Below are 16,287 nucleotides of genomic sequence, written 5' to 3'. Positions count from 1 at the left end.
ACTGTGCTTAATTCGGAGCCTATGGATGGAGCTGGAGAGCTTAAGAAATTGACACCAGAAAGATATTTCCAGAATTTGGCTGAGAGCAAATATGCAAAAATTCTGTAAGTGCTGAGATATTTTAAAGTACTGTAAATAAACCTGTTATAGATTTAGAACCAGTGTCATTTCTGCATTGCTGTGTGATAAATATATATGCAGCAAACTGCCCAAACATCACAGATACTATTTCAAATTTTAATTGCTTTATTTTTTTAAATGGTGTATCTATTAAAGTATATGTGACATTTAAAATGAAAATTATTTGGCATAATTTTGATCAACTCTATTAATTGATAGGTAGTGCTGGCATTTAACTACTTGCATATGGATTACAAACTTTTTATAATTTTACATATTATATAATTGTTTCTCATCAGCTGCTTTATTATTTTAATGCAATCACAGAATGCAAATATTACAAAAATTTAAAGATTACAAATTCACTGTAGTACACCAAAAGCATTGGAAATATGGCAGCAACACATTCAAACTTGGAATTAAGCAGGCATTTTTATGAGCTACATACTTTTTAAGTAGGTTTGCAGTTGATTTTTTTGAAAAGTTATAAACAACCAGCTGATTATATTTCATGTCACTTTGAGTGAAGCCATGGCTTTCTTCATATTGTCTCCTGTCCATTTGTTTGGGTCCCAGGCAAGGAACCAACCTGTGAACGTTGGGGGCTCAAATCCCTGCTTCATAATGATGATTGGAGTCCTTTTGTCCCTTCCAGATGGATCTGAATTGATGTACTGTTTTGCTGATATGGGGAGAAAGCAGATGAATGTTACAGATTGTATGGAAAACTGTGTAAATGCTTCACCGAATGTACATTTCTCCGTCAAATAAAAGTGATGCATATTAATGTTTGAGAGTGGAAGAGTTTGTCCATTTCTATCACCAGGGTGAATTTTTGCAGGGGTTCTCTTCCTCATCCAGCATAACTTCAGTGAAAGAGCTGCAAAAACCCCAGGAAAACTGTAAATAAGTGCAAATCCCTAGACGTAAGCTACAGAGTGTCTTGACCCAAAGTTATCCTTGGAGTACTGGGCACAGATCCGGGCACAGCAACATGAAGGCATAAAAATAATGCAAGGGTTCTCCAATCTTCAAAAAAAGATACCTCGGGGGAGGAGAGGGGAGAAGCTGGAAAGGCTTTAAAGGATATTCTATGGGACAAAGTATAAAAATCCACACAAGTCACTGGGATAGCAAGGTGGATAGCAATAGTTACTGGACCCACTAAAGACATATGCTGTAATAAAAAAGCGATTGGGTTGGCATTCTGGTAGAAGGAGATCTAAGGGACAAAAAGAAAAGATCCTCTTTGTCAGAACATGTTTGTTTATTATGTCAGAACTTCCCTAATTGCTGAGCAATATCCATATTGGTGAGTGGTAGTTCAACCCCTTTACTTTATGAATGGTGGATAAAGGGAGAGCTCCGTCTGGTGGCAGCTAATTTCTCCAGCTCTGACCTAATTTATTCCAAAAAATAATACATTCTAAATGGGATGCATATACCAGAGATGTGGCTGGGGATTTCAGGAAGCTGGTATTCAAATGTATGGAATGAAGAGTCTAACATATTCTGGTTTTAAGTTACATTATCTGACTCATGAGAAAATGCAGGTGCATGAAAAAGACATTTCTAACTTTTAAATCCATGGGTTCTGATTGATAAATGTAATTTATCTATTGGGCAGACAGGCTCGTTTGTAATTGTTTTCTTTTCCTTCTTCCTGAAACTGCTTCTGTTTAATTTAATAGGTCTCTTTAGAATTTGAAAAAAAGAATAATGGAATCTTGGAATATGTAACACTGGCAGCTGCAGCAAAACATTTCATGGTCAATACAGCTTTAATACCTCTTAATTATTGAGATGCAGGTGCTTTGCTTTGGTTTTGCTATGGACAGTGAAAATTAAAATCTGATGCTACTTAATGGTGTCTCATTTAATTTGTTGTTCTCACCTATGGAGATTGAGGTACTTTATGAGGAACTCAATGAAGTTCATGCATAGATTCCTACTTTTGAATTATTTTTATCCTCATCAGACTCAAGAAGAACTTGTTTTGGGTGTTGTCAAACTATATTTACAATTTTAGGAATTATATTTACAATTTTAAAATATTATGCCTAAACAATGTTAGGGGATATTGCCAACAACATTCAAAATGAGTGACATGGGGAAGGGAAATAAAATTGGGCTCTTGCAATATCCTAATTGAAGTGATAGCATATTGAGATTCATCACGTGAGAGCAAAAACATTTTATTTGCAGTTTTATTTCACAGCATTCAGTTCCTGTAGATCAAGGATTCTCCATGGGGAAGTCTGCCCAAAGTCAATCTCTACTTTTAGAAACAGATACACTTGGACAGGATGGACGGGATTTTACAGCCTCATTTGACTCAAGACTGGAAAATCCCACCCAAGGTCAACGGACCTTCCCATTGTCCGGCCCTTGCCCGCTCCAATTCCCATGGCGGGCAGGGCAGTTCAATTCCGGTGGACGTTTCCTCTCTAAAACTTGTTTCGAACATGTGCTTATTTTTATCAATTTTTAAAATTAATTTATTCATTCAGCTTGCTGCTGATGATTTCCATAATTTTCATCCACATATTTAGTGACCTTTGATCACAAGTTTCATCGTTTCTGACTTGCGTAGTTTTAAGAACCTGAACGTTATCTCAGAATTTACCTGCACATTCGACACATGATTAAACTCTACTAATGACCGTCTTTTATCTGTCAATCAGTTTTAGTTCTTGCTGCCCCAAAGTCTGGATCCTGTTACATGCTTTTCCTGGGTGAAACAATCACTCTTTTTATTTTCTTTCTCTCATCGGGTTTATCTTTCACAACTGCCGAAGTAATTAACACGTGTAGGTTTCACTGACTTTGTATTTGTGTTGAGGTGTGTCCAATAAACAGTTGACTACATATGAAAATGCAGGGGGATAAAAACAGGGCATAACTATTCATACAAACAATGCCAGATGTCGTATAGGAACTTCTGGTTTGATGAGGAATCTAATGAAATGGTTTTGAGTTAGTTTGCTCTGATAGATGGCTGTGTACAGGTGTGTAGGTTAGACAGAGGGTGAGATTTTCTGGCCTTCCCGCTGTGTGTTTTTCATGGCGGGAGGTCGTGCATTATTCGCCGGTAATGGGATCCACTTGTCCCACTGCTGTCAATAGGATTTCCCATTGAATCCACCCCATGTCATCGGGAAACCCACGGGTGTATCGTCGGCGGGCCAAAATCTTGACATAAAAAGCAAAAGCTGATGTATTATGACAATGAATTGTGAATTCATGCTTATTATAACATACAAAGAACAATAGAACAATACAGCACAGGAACAGGCCCTTCGGCCCTCCAAGCCTGCGCCGCTCATGTGCCCACTAGACCATTGTTTTGTATCCCTCTATTCCCAGTCTGTTCATGTGGTTATCTAGATAAGTCTTAAACGATCCCAGCGTGTCCGCCTCAATCACCTTGCTTGGCAGTGCATTCCAGGCCCCCACCACCCTCTGTGTAAAATACGTCCCCCTGACATCTGTGCTGAACCTTGCCCCCCTCACCTTGAACCCGTGACCCCTTGTGTTCGTCACCTCCGACCTGGGTAAAAGCTTCCCACTGTTCACCCTATCTATGCCCTTCATAATTTTATACACCTCTATTAGGTCGCCCCTCATCCTCCGTCTTTCCAGGGAGAACAACTCCAGTTTACCCAATCTCTCCTCATAGTTAAGACCCTTCATACCAGGCAACATCCTGGTAAACCTTCTCTGTACTCTCTCCAAAGCCTCCAGGAATCTAATGAAATGGTTTTGAGTTAGTTTGCTCTGATAGATGGTTGTGTACAGGTGTGTAGGTTAGACAGAGGGTGAGATTTTCTGGCCTTCCCGCTGGTAGTGTGGCGACCAGAACTGGACGCAGTATTCCAAATGTGGGCTAACCATCGTTGTATACAGCTGCAACATCATATGCCAACTTTTATATTCTATGCCCCATCCAATAAAGGCAAGCATGCCATATGCCTTCTTCACCACCCTCTCCACCGGTGCTGCCACCTTTAAGGATCTGTGGACTTGTACACCCAGGTCCCTGTGTGTGTCTATACTCCTGATGGTTCTGCCATTTACTGTATAGCTCCCCCTTACATTAGATGTACCGAAATGCATCACTTTGCATTTATCTGGATTAAATTCCATCTGCCATTTCTCCGCCCAATGTTCCAGCCTATCTATATCCTGCTGTATTCTCTGACAATGTTCATCACTATCTGCAACTCCAGCAATCTTCATGTCGTCCGCAAACTTACTGATCACACCAGTTACATCTTCCTCCAAATCATTTATATATATCACAAACAGCAGAGGTCCCAGGACAGAGCCCTGCGGAACACCACTAGTCACAGACCTCCAACTGGAAAAAGACCCCTCCACTGCTACCCTCTGTCTTCTATGGCTAATCATGATGTGGAGATGCCAAGGCGGCCTTCTCCAAGGCGGCCTTCACGACACACGACAGCGCAGAGTCGCTGAGCAGAAACTGATAGCCATGTTCCGCACACATGAGGACGGCCTATACCGGGATGTTGGATTTATGTCACATTATCAGTAACCCCCACAGCTTGCCTCCTGGGCTTGCAGAATCTCACTAGCTGTTCTGTCTGGAGACAATACACATCTCTTTAACCTGTGTTTAATGTTCCCTCCACCCACATTGTCTGTACCTTTAAGACCTGGCTGGTTGTAGGATTCGCATTCTAATCAGTATTCTGCAACTTGATTTTGTCTGTTTGCACTGTTTGAGAGCACATTTCCACTCCATCTGACGAAGGAGCAGTGCTCCAAAAGCTTATGGTATTTGCTGCCAAATAAACCTGTTGGACTTTAACCTGGTGTTGTGAGACTTCTTACTGTGTTCTATGGCTAAGCCAGTTCTCCACCCATCTCGCTAGCTCACCTTTAATCCCGTGAGATTTAACCTTTTGCACCAGCCTGCCATGAGGGACCTTGTCAAACGCTTTACTAAAATCCATATAGACGACATCCATGGCCCTTCCCTCGTCAATCGTTTGTGTCACCTCCTCAAAAAACTCAACCAAATTTGTGAGGCATGACCTCCCTCGTACAAAACCATGCTGTCTATTGCGAATGAGATTATTCAGTTCTAAATGCGCATATATCCTATCTCTAAGAATCTTCTCCAACAACTTCCCTACCACGGACGTCAAGCTCACCGGCCTATAATTACCTGGGTTATCCTTGCTACCCTTCTTAAATAATGGGACCACATTTGCTATCCTCCAATCCTCTGGGACCTCACCTGTGTCTACTGAAGAGACAAAGATTTCTGTTAGAGGCCCAGCAATTGCATCTCTCGCCTCCCTGAGGAGTCTAGGATAGATGCCATCCGGCCCTGGGGATTTGTCTGTCTTAATGTTTCCTAAAAAACCTAACACTTCCTCCCTTGTAATTGAGATTTTTTCTAACGGGTCAACACATCTCTCTAAGCCACGACCAGTCAACATGTCCTCCTGATGCAAAGTATTCATTTAGGATCTCACCTACTTCCTTTGGTTCTAAGCATAATTCCCCTCCTTTGTCCCTGAGAGGTCCGATTCTTTCCCTAACAACCCTCTTGTTCCTAACGTATGGATAAAATGCCTTAGGATTCTCCTTAATCCTGTCTGCCAAGGACATTTCGTGACCCCTTTTTGCCCTTCTAAGTCCCTGTTTGAGTTCTTTTCTACTTTCTCTGCATTCCTCCAGTGCTCCATCTGTTTTTAGCTGCCTGGACCTCATGTATGCCTCTTTTTTCTTTTTGATTAGACCCACAATTTCACTGGTTATCCACGGCTCTCGAATCCTACCTTTCCTATCCTTCCTCTTTACAGGCACATGCCTGTCCTGCAGTCCTATCAACTGCTCCTTAAAAGACTCCCACATGCCAGATGTGGATTTACCCTCGAACAGCCTCTCCCAATCAACAGCCACCAAATCCTGCCTAATCCGGCTGTAGTTAGCCTTCCCCCAATTCAGCACCTTACCCATAGGATAACACTGTTACATGGGATGCCCACTTTGGCAACGTGTGATGTGTAATGCATGTTGATATATAGCAAATATATTGGCTTCACTGGAGAATCATTGGGTAGCTGCACTAACCCAATGTGTGACTAGCAAAGGGATGTCCTGGTTAGATCCCTGGGCTATGATCTGAGTCAAATGGTAATCAGAGTGCCTCCAACATTTGTTGTTGGAAGGGTAAAGTAGTAATCAAGAATTCCCACTCCTGAGTGCCAGTGTGACTCTTGTTAAAAGTGCATGTGTGCAGACATCACATGAAGCAGGATCATGTTGACAATGGTATATCTGAATACAGTATTGCTATTTCTGCTGCAACGACGGTGCAAATCCTATTTAGAAAAACCTACTTCTGCAAAGCTGGATTTTCAGCAACAACATCAATGAATATAGAGAACAGAGCCAGGGTGAACGATGATCATGGGATGTCTGTGTGGACAATACCTCCATATCTGACCAGATTTGTTTTTACAAATTTAAGTAAGTAAAACAAAAATAATAAGAGATATATATGTTTAATTCTAAAACTAATTTATACAGAAAAGTTAATTGTGTTGTGTTGCATGGGTCTGCATTTTGTTTGGACATGGGAAGAGAGTCTTAGGAGCAAAAAAACGTAAGAACCCCTGCTGTGGACAATCACCCAAGAAAGTAAAAAAAAGACTCTTGTAGAAGTAACCTGATCCTTATAATTAACTATTATTAAAGTAATATTATTCTCAGGAGGTGCTTGGAGATATCACTTGAAATTTACTTGAAGCACAGCTTTTGTGTATTGAGCTTAACCCTGAATGGAATTTCACTTTTGATTTCGATGCTGATTCAGCCCCTTTGTTCTTCGTTTTTCACCAATGCCTCCCTTTTACTGGCAAGTTTAAGGAAAGTCAGGCCACGCATACACTGCATTAAATTGCAAACAGCATGTTAATATCACTGTAATTTAGCTCTTAACACACTGAAATTGAAAACCGACCTCTCCTGAGAGTTTTGTGCACATACTGCTTAATATGCTGAAGGTAAATGCGGAAGTTGGCAGGTCAGAGCTTGCATTTTTCTAGAACTTAACCGCCCCACTGAACCCAAACCCACACTTTCACCCATGTTAAAGTGCCTCCCATGATTTTTTATAATTACATGTTTACAGGCCCTGATTAAAGGTTCAAAAGTGGGTCTCAGAGAATAAACCTGTGAAGTTTCTGCTGTTATTTTGATTGGTTTCGGAAGATGTTCTAATTGTTCCAAATAGTTAAAGAGCTAAGGACCACCTCCCTCTGCCCCCTACAGTGAGAGATAACATACAGCTGTGAACAATGCACCTTCTCATATCCCAGTGTTATTCTGATAAAACAATAATAGATGACACACAGGAAATAACACTGAAAGGATGTAATCATACTTTTCAGATCTATGCTTACACAATGTATCACAACAACTACAATTGAAGGGAAACCAATTACTTTTATCTTTTAAGTTTTAATTGTTAATATGTCACAGGACCAGATGTAATTATAATTGTTAATTAAAGGTAGCTTAAAACAGAGTCGGTAGATGTTACAGTGGGAGAAATAGCAACAGCAAACATTGCTATTCCATTGGGAGGGAATGCTTGCATCTCTATTGGAATTGATTGGAACAGGCATTTTTCATTAGGGAAATTGCTCATTACTATTGCATACAGCGGCATAACACGGCATTGTTGGATATGTTCATTAAATTGATATTCATAGACAATGCCAAGATTTCAGGCACGTGGATTTCTACCAGTTTAGACTTATGAAAAGGCTCGATAGGAACATTTGCAATATAGATACTTGTGAGCTTCCCATGGCTTCACTAGTAAACCAACATGGAAGGGAATAATCCCAGTTCAATCTTTAGTTTGTGCTGAATTGGCTGAGCTCAGCTGGGAGAGCAGTAATGTCACTCCAATGGACCTCAGGATAATGCCTAATTCTTGTGAAACTGTATCCAAGCACAAGTCAAGAGGAGGAAGGACAGAAAGTCGAAAGGCTGGTGGAGGGAAAGAGAAAGGAAATTGGGAGAATGACAATGCCAATGTTCTGGGAATCAAATTAACCCTTTTCCATTTATCAGTCTGTTGCAAATTTGAGACATTTATTCTTCTTTAATCTTTTTACACTGAGAAAATCTTCCCACTGCACGACACAGGAAGATAATTCGCACTTACCTGATTTTACTGACTCCGTTTTCTCCACTTCGTTGGCATCATTTCCAATCCAGACAAAGACCTAAGTATTAATGGACAATTGCTTTAAAGATCTCAGATCACAATACAAATATTTTATACTTTCAAAACAATTTAAATAGTTGCCCTGTATGCTTGCAGTTATATGTAAAAAAACACCTAATATAACAACAATTATGGGTGAGATTCGCTGACCTCCCAGCCGCATGTTTCCAATTGGCGGGGAGGTGGCGCATTGTTTACTAGCAGTGGGATTCTCTCTTCCCGCCACGGTCAATGGGAATTCCTACTGACATCACCCCACGCCAGCGGGAAATCCGCAGGTGGGGGTGTGTTGCCGGCGGCACCAGAGAATCCCGACCATTGTGAACAGCTGGAGAATTCCAGCCTAAATGTATGAGTTTTACAGATTTTCTTGACAAACCTGATCCCAAACATCCAAAAGCATGACATCATCTTCAGCCAAATCATCTTGCGTATATTCCCCGGGAACCTCCTCAATCTAAAACAAAGAAGATCATTATCACATTGCATAATCGTACATCACATAAACTAACTTTAGTTAAAATTATTGGTGAATATATTTTGAACAAAAAACCTAATGATTCTAGCATTATAAGGCAGAACAGTTGTACAATAAACTGGATTTATTCTGTACTAAGAACTATGCTGATTTGGAAAGCTATTTGTGTGAACTTGTAACAGGAGCTAAATCAATTTGAGTCATTTTACAGATAATAGTCAAGTTGATGTTTATAGTTCCAACATCTGAGGAGGATGCGATCGATATTTGTGCATGTGTGATAAACAGATGACTCCCAGAAGATATCAAACAGAAACAGAACATACACTTTCAGAGAATCACAGCTATATTATATTCAGTGCAGCTAAGAAGATACATAAACATTCATGTGGAATATGAATGTGGAATGTGGAATTATTCCAATTTAAGTTAGAGTAAAAAGACACAAGTACCTGGGCCCAAATTTTCACATCTCCATCAGTATCAGATGGAGGTAGGGGGATTTAAAAATGGCAGTCAGAACTTAATCCCTGCTCCCTTTCTCATTGTCTGGTATTTTCATGGCTCTGGGATAAGGATGTGGGAAGTGAACCAGCACTCACTCAGCACTTACCAGCAATCTTGCCCTTGCCTGGGGTGGGGGTGGCCATTTCAGACACTCAGCTGTTTTCAGGGAGTTGGACCCATTCTGGTAAGAGGTGTGGGTTCAAGGCACCTTAGAGGAATCATAACCCTAGTCCCAAGTGGGGAACCAACAAAAAAAAAGCTGTCCCCTACTCCTATAATTCTTTAATTGACAGGTTTTGAAACAGGAAAAAGCCTGTTCTTTCTATTTCAATAGTTAGATGTTATAACATAAGTTAGATGTATTTTTATTGCAGTCATTGATTATAGGGCTGAGTCCTGCAAAAGTAAATTCTCAGTTACATTGGCCACCATAGTGTAAGTGCTGACATACATTACGGTACTTTTTCTAATGGGGAAAGTGATACGCATTCAAACCAATTATCTTTGAACAAAATGGTCCTGGCGTTGATACAGGGCAAGCTTTTTAGGACTTTTTGATCGAGTTTTTCGAGTAGGTGACGAAGATGATTGATGAGGGTAGGGCAGTGGATGTTGTCTACATGGACTTCAGTAAGGCCTTTAACAAGGTCCCTCATGGCAGACTGGTGCAGAAGGTGAAGTTGCATGGGATCAGAGGTGAGCTAGCAAGGTGGATACAAACTGGCTTGGTCAAAGAAAGAAGTCTCCCAACACCAGGTTAAAGTCCAACAGGTTTATTTGGTAGCAAATACCATAAGCTTTCGGAGCATTGCTCCTTCGTCAGATGGAGTGGAAATGTGCTCTCAAACAGTGCAGACAAAATCAAGTTGCAGAATACTGATTAGAATGCGAATCCTACAGCCAGCCAGGTCTTAAAGGTACAGACAATGTGGGTGGAGGGAACATTAAACACAGGTTAAAGAGATGTGTATTGTCTCCAGACAGAACAGCTAGTGAGATTCTGCAAGCCCAGGAGGCAAGCTGTGGGGGTTACTGATAATGTGACATAAATCCAACATCCTGGCTTAGGCCGTCCTCATGTGTGCGGAACTTGGCTATTAGTTTCTGCTCAGCGACTCTGCACTGTCGTGTGTCGTGAAGGCCGCCTTGGAGAACGCTTACCTGAAGATCCAAGGCTGAATACCCGTGACTGCTGAAGTGCTCCCCCACAGGAAGAGAACAGTCTTGCCTGGTGATTGTCGAGCGGTGTTCATTCATCCGTTGTCATAGCGTCTGCATCGTTTCCCCAATGTACCATGCCTCGGGACATCCTTTCCTGCAGCGTATCAGGTAAACAATGTGGACAGGAGGGCGTCTTGACAAGTACATGAATAGGATGGGAATAGAGGGATATGGTCCCCAGAAGCGTAGGGGGTTTTAGTTAAGTCGGGCAGCATGGTCGGTGCAGGCGTGGAGGGCCGAAGGGTCTCTTCTTGTGCTATAATTTTCTTTGTTCTTTGTTCTTTGACTGGGGTGATGAGAAATTTCCTTATTCAGAGGGTGGTGAACCTGTAGAATTCTCCAGCACAAAAGGTTGTGGAGATTAAATCAGTGAATATATTTAACAAAGAAATAGATTGATTTCTAGATTCTAAAATAGGGACGGCATGGTGGCATAGTGATTAGCACTGCTGCCTCACAGCACCGGGGACCCAGGTTCAATTCTGGCTTCAGGTCACTGTCTGTGTGGAGTTTGCACATTCTCCCCATGTCTGCATGGGTTTCCTCTGGGTGCTCCGGTTTCCTCCCACAGTCCAAAGATGTGCAGGGTAGCTTGATTGGCCATGCTAAATTGATCCTAGTGTCAGGGGATTAGCAGGGTAAATATGTGGGGTTATGGGAATAGGGCCTGGGTGGGATTGTGGTCAGTGCAGACTCGATGGGCCGAATGGCCTCCTTCGGCACTGTAGAGATTCTATGATTCTAAAGGTGTCAAAAGGTAGGGGAGAGTGCTGGAGTATGGTGTTGAGATAGAGGATTAGCCATGATCATGTTGAATTGTTTGAAGGGATGAATCACCTACTCCTGTTCCTATTTTCAATGGTTCCATGAAGTGGGTCTGCCTCCTATTTCTTTGTTAAATATATTCACTGATTTGACCTCCACAACCTTTTGTGCTGGAGAATTCTACAGGTTCACCACCCTCTGAGTAAAGAAATTTCTCATCAGTCCTAAATGGCCTACCTGTATCAACACCAGGATCATTTTGTTCAAAGATAATTGGTTTGAATGCACATCACTTTCTCCATTATGAAAAGTACTGTAATGTATGTCAGACTTACACAATGGTGGCCAATGTAACTGAGAATTTACTCTGGAAGGCCTCAGCCCTATAATCAATGTCTCAACTTGAGCTCCCCTCCTTCTCCTTGAAAATCTAGCCTCTGAAATTTTACTTTTTTTCTTCTTTCTGAAGTTTATGAATTTTTATTGCAGTACAATTCCAAAGGCACCACAAGCCTTTCTGTACCTTGTTCAATTGGTCATTCATCAAGTAGGAGCTGTGAGCAGTGAGTGGGGAGTCCTGCCCTCATCTAAATGTATTTTCTGCCAGTTGGCTGATCTATTTTGCTGCTTCTCTAGCCTGAGGATGCCAAAGTCAATTGCAGCACTCTAACTGAATAAGTTAACTCAGCAGGGACTAAACTGGAATCCAATACCAATCCCGGTATATTTATTCCAGTCATTGAGAACTGGCCTCAGGATATACCTAGCTTTCCCAGTAACATTACAGAAGGAAACTACAAAATGAGGAAATGCCACAGGCACAAAGCTGTGTGATAGAATCTTTAAAGATGTTTCTTAGTTTCTAGAAACTAAGTAGTGCATTTGGTTTGCAGTTTTGTATCTGAGATGGTGGTAAGGTCCTGCATCGATACTGTTAAATGTGACTGACACAAAAAAAATGTAAAATATTGAAACAAAATATTACACTTGTTCAGCATGTAAAGACTATGTCAAGTGAACTTTGAATCATTTTTCTTTGTTCATTATTCACTGATCAGGACATGCATGCCAAGTGACAGAAATAACTACAGTTTCTTTGATAATTCAATGGGTAAATTTACTATATGGCACAAGATAGAGCATACAGGTTAGACAATTTTGATCTGTAACAAAGTAACCAGTCTAAGCTTGTGGTAAATGTGTATGATTTCACTAACCTGCACGAGGTGGGAATTGAGGAACCATGACCTGCCGTCAATGAATTTTTCATTGAGCGGAGAAGCTACGACATCTTCTCCGGAGCCTTCAACATGTCATTGATGAAGACGAACATCTCGCCAAGGCCATCCTCACACCCCCACTTCTTGCCTCCAAACAACCTCAAACAGACCATTGTCCACAGCAAACTACCCAGCCTTCAGGAGAACAGTGACCACGACACCACACTACCCTGCCACAGCAACCTCTGCAAGACATGCCGGATCATCGACACGGATGCCATCATCTCACGTGAGAACACCATCCACCAGGTACATGGTACATACACTTCCAACTTGGCCAACGTTGTCTACCTGATACGCTGCAGGAAAGGATGTCCCTCGGCATGGTACATTGGGGAGACCATGCAGACGCTATGACAACGGATGAATGAACTCCGCTCGACAATCACCAGGCAAGAGTGTTCTCTTCCTGTTGGGGAACACTTCAGTGGTCACGGGCATTCGGCCTCTGATCTTCGGGTAAGCGTTCTCCAAGGCGGCCTTCATGACACACGACAACGCAGAGTCACTGAGCAGAGACTGATAGCCAAGTTCCGCACACGAGGACGGCCTCAACCGGATCTTGGGTTCATGTCACACTATCTGTAACCCCCACGACTTGCCTGGGCTTGCAAAATCTCACTAACTGTCCTGGCTGGAGACAATACACATCTCTTTAACCTGTGCTTAACGCTCTCTCCACTCACATTGTCTGTACCTTTAAGACTTGATTACCTGTAAAGACTCACATTCCAACCATTATTTTGCAAATTGAGTTTGTGAACAGAACTCCCAGTCAGGGGAAGAGGCAGCGCTCCGAAAGCTTGTGGCTTGTGCTACCAAATAAACCTGTTGGACTTTAACCTGGTGTTGTGAGACTTCTTACAATGAATTTTACCGAGAGTGGCACTGACTTCTGACAGACTTAATTAAATTTGCAAATGGCTCATTAATAGCTAATCGACCCCTTGCTGGTTGGGATGTCACCAACCAAATTCCAAGACTTCCCAATAGCAGCTCGAGGGGCATTGAAGGTAGCCATTATGGTCCCAGCAATTACCTCAGGGTGGTTTTTCTTCCTTCAATATAATTCTAAAGTTGTAAAAACATCTCTGTGGCCCACCTGGTTTAAGCTGCAGGCCCCCTGCCTTCCTTAGCAGTAGTCACCATTCTTGTTGACTGTGCCGAGGCTGCCAGCCCTCTGATTGGACTAGCAGCTCTAGGGGAGGGCAGCCATTCTGCACAGCATGCCAACACAAGCAGCAGCTTATTCATAAACTGCTGCCCATAATATCAAGGAGGAAAGATCCTCCTTGGCCAGTCCTGTGTGTCATTGAAACGCATTGTCAGCCTCTGTCAGCAATCCAACCTTTTTGATCAAATGTTGTGTATTGTCCTTGAGCAAGGCAGAAAGACAAAGTGAAAACTTGTCACGATTGATTGTTATCCAGCTGGTCATTCTTGAACTTTATAGAAGTGAAATCCTGGGACAACTGTATGTACCCCCAATCAGAGACTCACATATGAAGAATGGCCAAGATGAGTGAGGTATTGAATGACCAGTGTTCGGAAACCAAAGGTAGTTGTAAGAGATTTATATTTGTATGGGTAAACATTTGAAATAAGATATAGTTTTAGGTGGGTTTAATTCAATGTTTCTGTGCCTGGAAGGGACCTGTAGTTAGATTCATGCTGGGCAAAGGTGTTTGTATATGTGAGGGTTAATTAGGTTCCAACTGTGATGCTATTGTGCTTAGAACTAATGCATGAAGAATATATATAGTTGTTTGGGGGTGGGGTGTAATGCAGGATTTCTACCCCACTGTGACTTTAATTCAGTGGGAGGTGGATGCCCTGCAGCTAAGTGCCTGTTTACCGCGCCCTTGTATCAGGCCTCCCATGTAAAGATATCAGGGCTCCCACCGATTCTCCATCCGGTGAGTGTGACCCTTGTCGTCATTACATTTCACCCATTCACTCTGTTTCTCTCTCCACTGGTGCTGCCTGACATGCTGAGTATTTTCAGCCTATTCTGTTTTTATCGCACTGTTGTGGATGTTGCGAAATAAACCAGCAATCTATAATTTCACGAGGACAGATTTGCCAGATTTTGTAAAAAAAGGGAAAAATAATGTTATTATGATTAATTAGATACAGGAGCTATATACAATTTATCTGAATAAAAAACTTACAATGAAGCATCCAGTCTTATTTGAACAAGCAAATAAGCGAGGCTGATAGTCGTCTGCTTCGCTTTGTAACATCGTTGAAGTTTGATATTTTTTCTTGCCGCCAAGATCATTCCAAAATGCATCTGATGAAGAAACCGTTTAAAAAATCATAAGCAAATAATCTATGTACAAAAGTACAAATTAATCAGCTTTAAAACATCTTCAAATTCTTTGACTTTTAAAAAATAGCTGTTTTCCGATGAAAATCTCACCAGGTTCTTCCCCTTCTTTAATCCTGGTTGCTGCGCATCGTAGGACAGATGTAAGGTATTTCGCTCCATTTTCTTCCTCACCACTGGCTCCTTTTCCAATCCAAAGATATGCGGTATTTGGTAATTTGAGTACAAAAGCATCATTGGAATTCAGAGACTGAGCATCCACATCAACCTGCCAATAGAACAAAAATAAATCATTGGAATCCACGCATCATCTCTCACAAGCTTGCATATTGGAGAAATGTTACAGGTCAGCACTTGTGATAAGCTGAAGTGGAGAAATTTGCCATTTATTAAGCACAAACTTTCCTCTAACAAGTGGCTACAAGGCAAAATGCACACTTTTATCCACTGACTTAGCAAAACCATCACAGCTGCCCTGACTCACCAGAATAAACCGTGCCAATTTTTTTATTTACTGTGGAGCAGTCTGGAAGAATATTTCAAAATGCTGAATAGAGTTAATAGCAATTTTCCAATCCTTCTCAAATGTGGGAATTGACTTTGGAGCAGTAGAGCATTGCCAGTGTTACACTCCTCCTCAAAACATTGAGAAGCATAAACACAGCAACTACTGCTCAGTCAGCATAATATCAATGGGGAAACTTAGGGCGTCATTTTCCGGTAGCGTCGCCCCAAGACCGGAAAAATCCCACCCGAGGTCAACGGACTTTTGCATGGTCCGTGTCCTGCCCTCTATGATGCCTGTGGCAGGCAGGATGGTAAATTTCCACCCTTAGAGAGATAGTAACACAGACAACATTAATTGGCACTTGGGAAAACTATTTGCTAATCAGTGAAACTCAGCACAGATTTATTGAAAGCTAAAATAAAAACAGAAAATGCTGAAAATCTCAACAGGTTCGCCAGCAACTGTGGAGAGTGAGTTAATGGCCAGAATTTTACCGGCACGCCCGCCCAGGTTCCGGGCAGGCTCAGCTCGGAGAACGGTATTCTCTGTTGGCCTTGGGTGGGATCGTATGAACCTCGGGCGGACATGCCGGTAAAATTCCACCCAATATTTCAAGTCAATGACCTTTCCTTATTGCCTGATTAACTTGATTAGATTCTTTGATGAAGTAATGAAAAGAGTTGAGGTGGATAATGTTGTTGTTAAGAACTTTCAAGAAGCATTTGATAAAGTAGTAGACAATAAATTTGTTCGCAAAATTAAGCACATTGGATTACATTGACAGGGTGGCAAAACGGCCTG

At 41.7% G+C, this 16,287-nt stretch overlaps 1 protein-coding gene across 1 annotated transcript in view; it reads right to left on the bottom strand.

Annotated features, from left to right (window-relative positions):
* Positions 1 to 224: 224 nt before the first annotated feature.
* The window catches only part of scin (scinderin), a 148,852-nt gene continuing 132,789 nt past the window's right edge, over positions 225 to 16,287 (bottom strand). The window contains exons 12-16 of the mRNA XM_078238349.1: positions 15,072 to 15,246; positions 14,821 to 14,942; positions 8,778 to 8,855; positions 8,336 to 8,396; positions 225 to 802 (exon numbers count right to left, since the gene is read on the bottom strand). Coding sequence (XP_078094475.1) covers positions 630 to 802; positions 8,336 to 8,396; positions 8,778 to 8,855; positions 14,821 to 14,942; positions 15,072 to 15,246 — 609 coding nt within the window. The 3' untranslated portion in view covers positions 225 to 629. The remainder of the gene's footprint in view (positions 803 to 8,335; positions 8,397 to 8,777; positions 8,856 to 14,820; positions 14,943 to 15,071; positions 15,247 to 16,287) is intronic.

The sequence above is a fragment of the Mustelus asterias genome, chromosome 2, assembly GCF_964213995.1.
Source record: "Mustelus asterias chromosome 2, sMusAst1.hap1.1, whole genome shotgun sequence".
Lineage (NCBI taxonomy): Eukaryota > Metazoa > Chordata > Chondrichthyes > Carcharhiniformes > Triakidae > Mustelus > Mustelus asterias.
The sequence above is the reverse complement of the archived record's forward strand: the minus strand, read 5'-3'. Positions and strand labels throughout refer to the sequence as shown.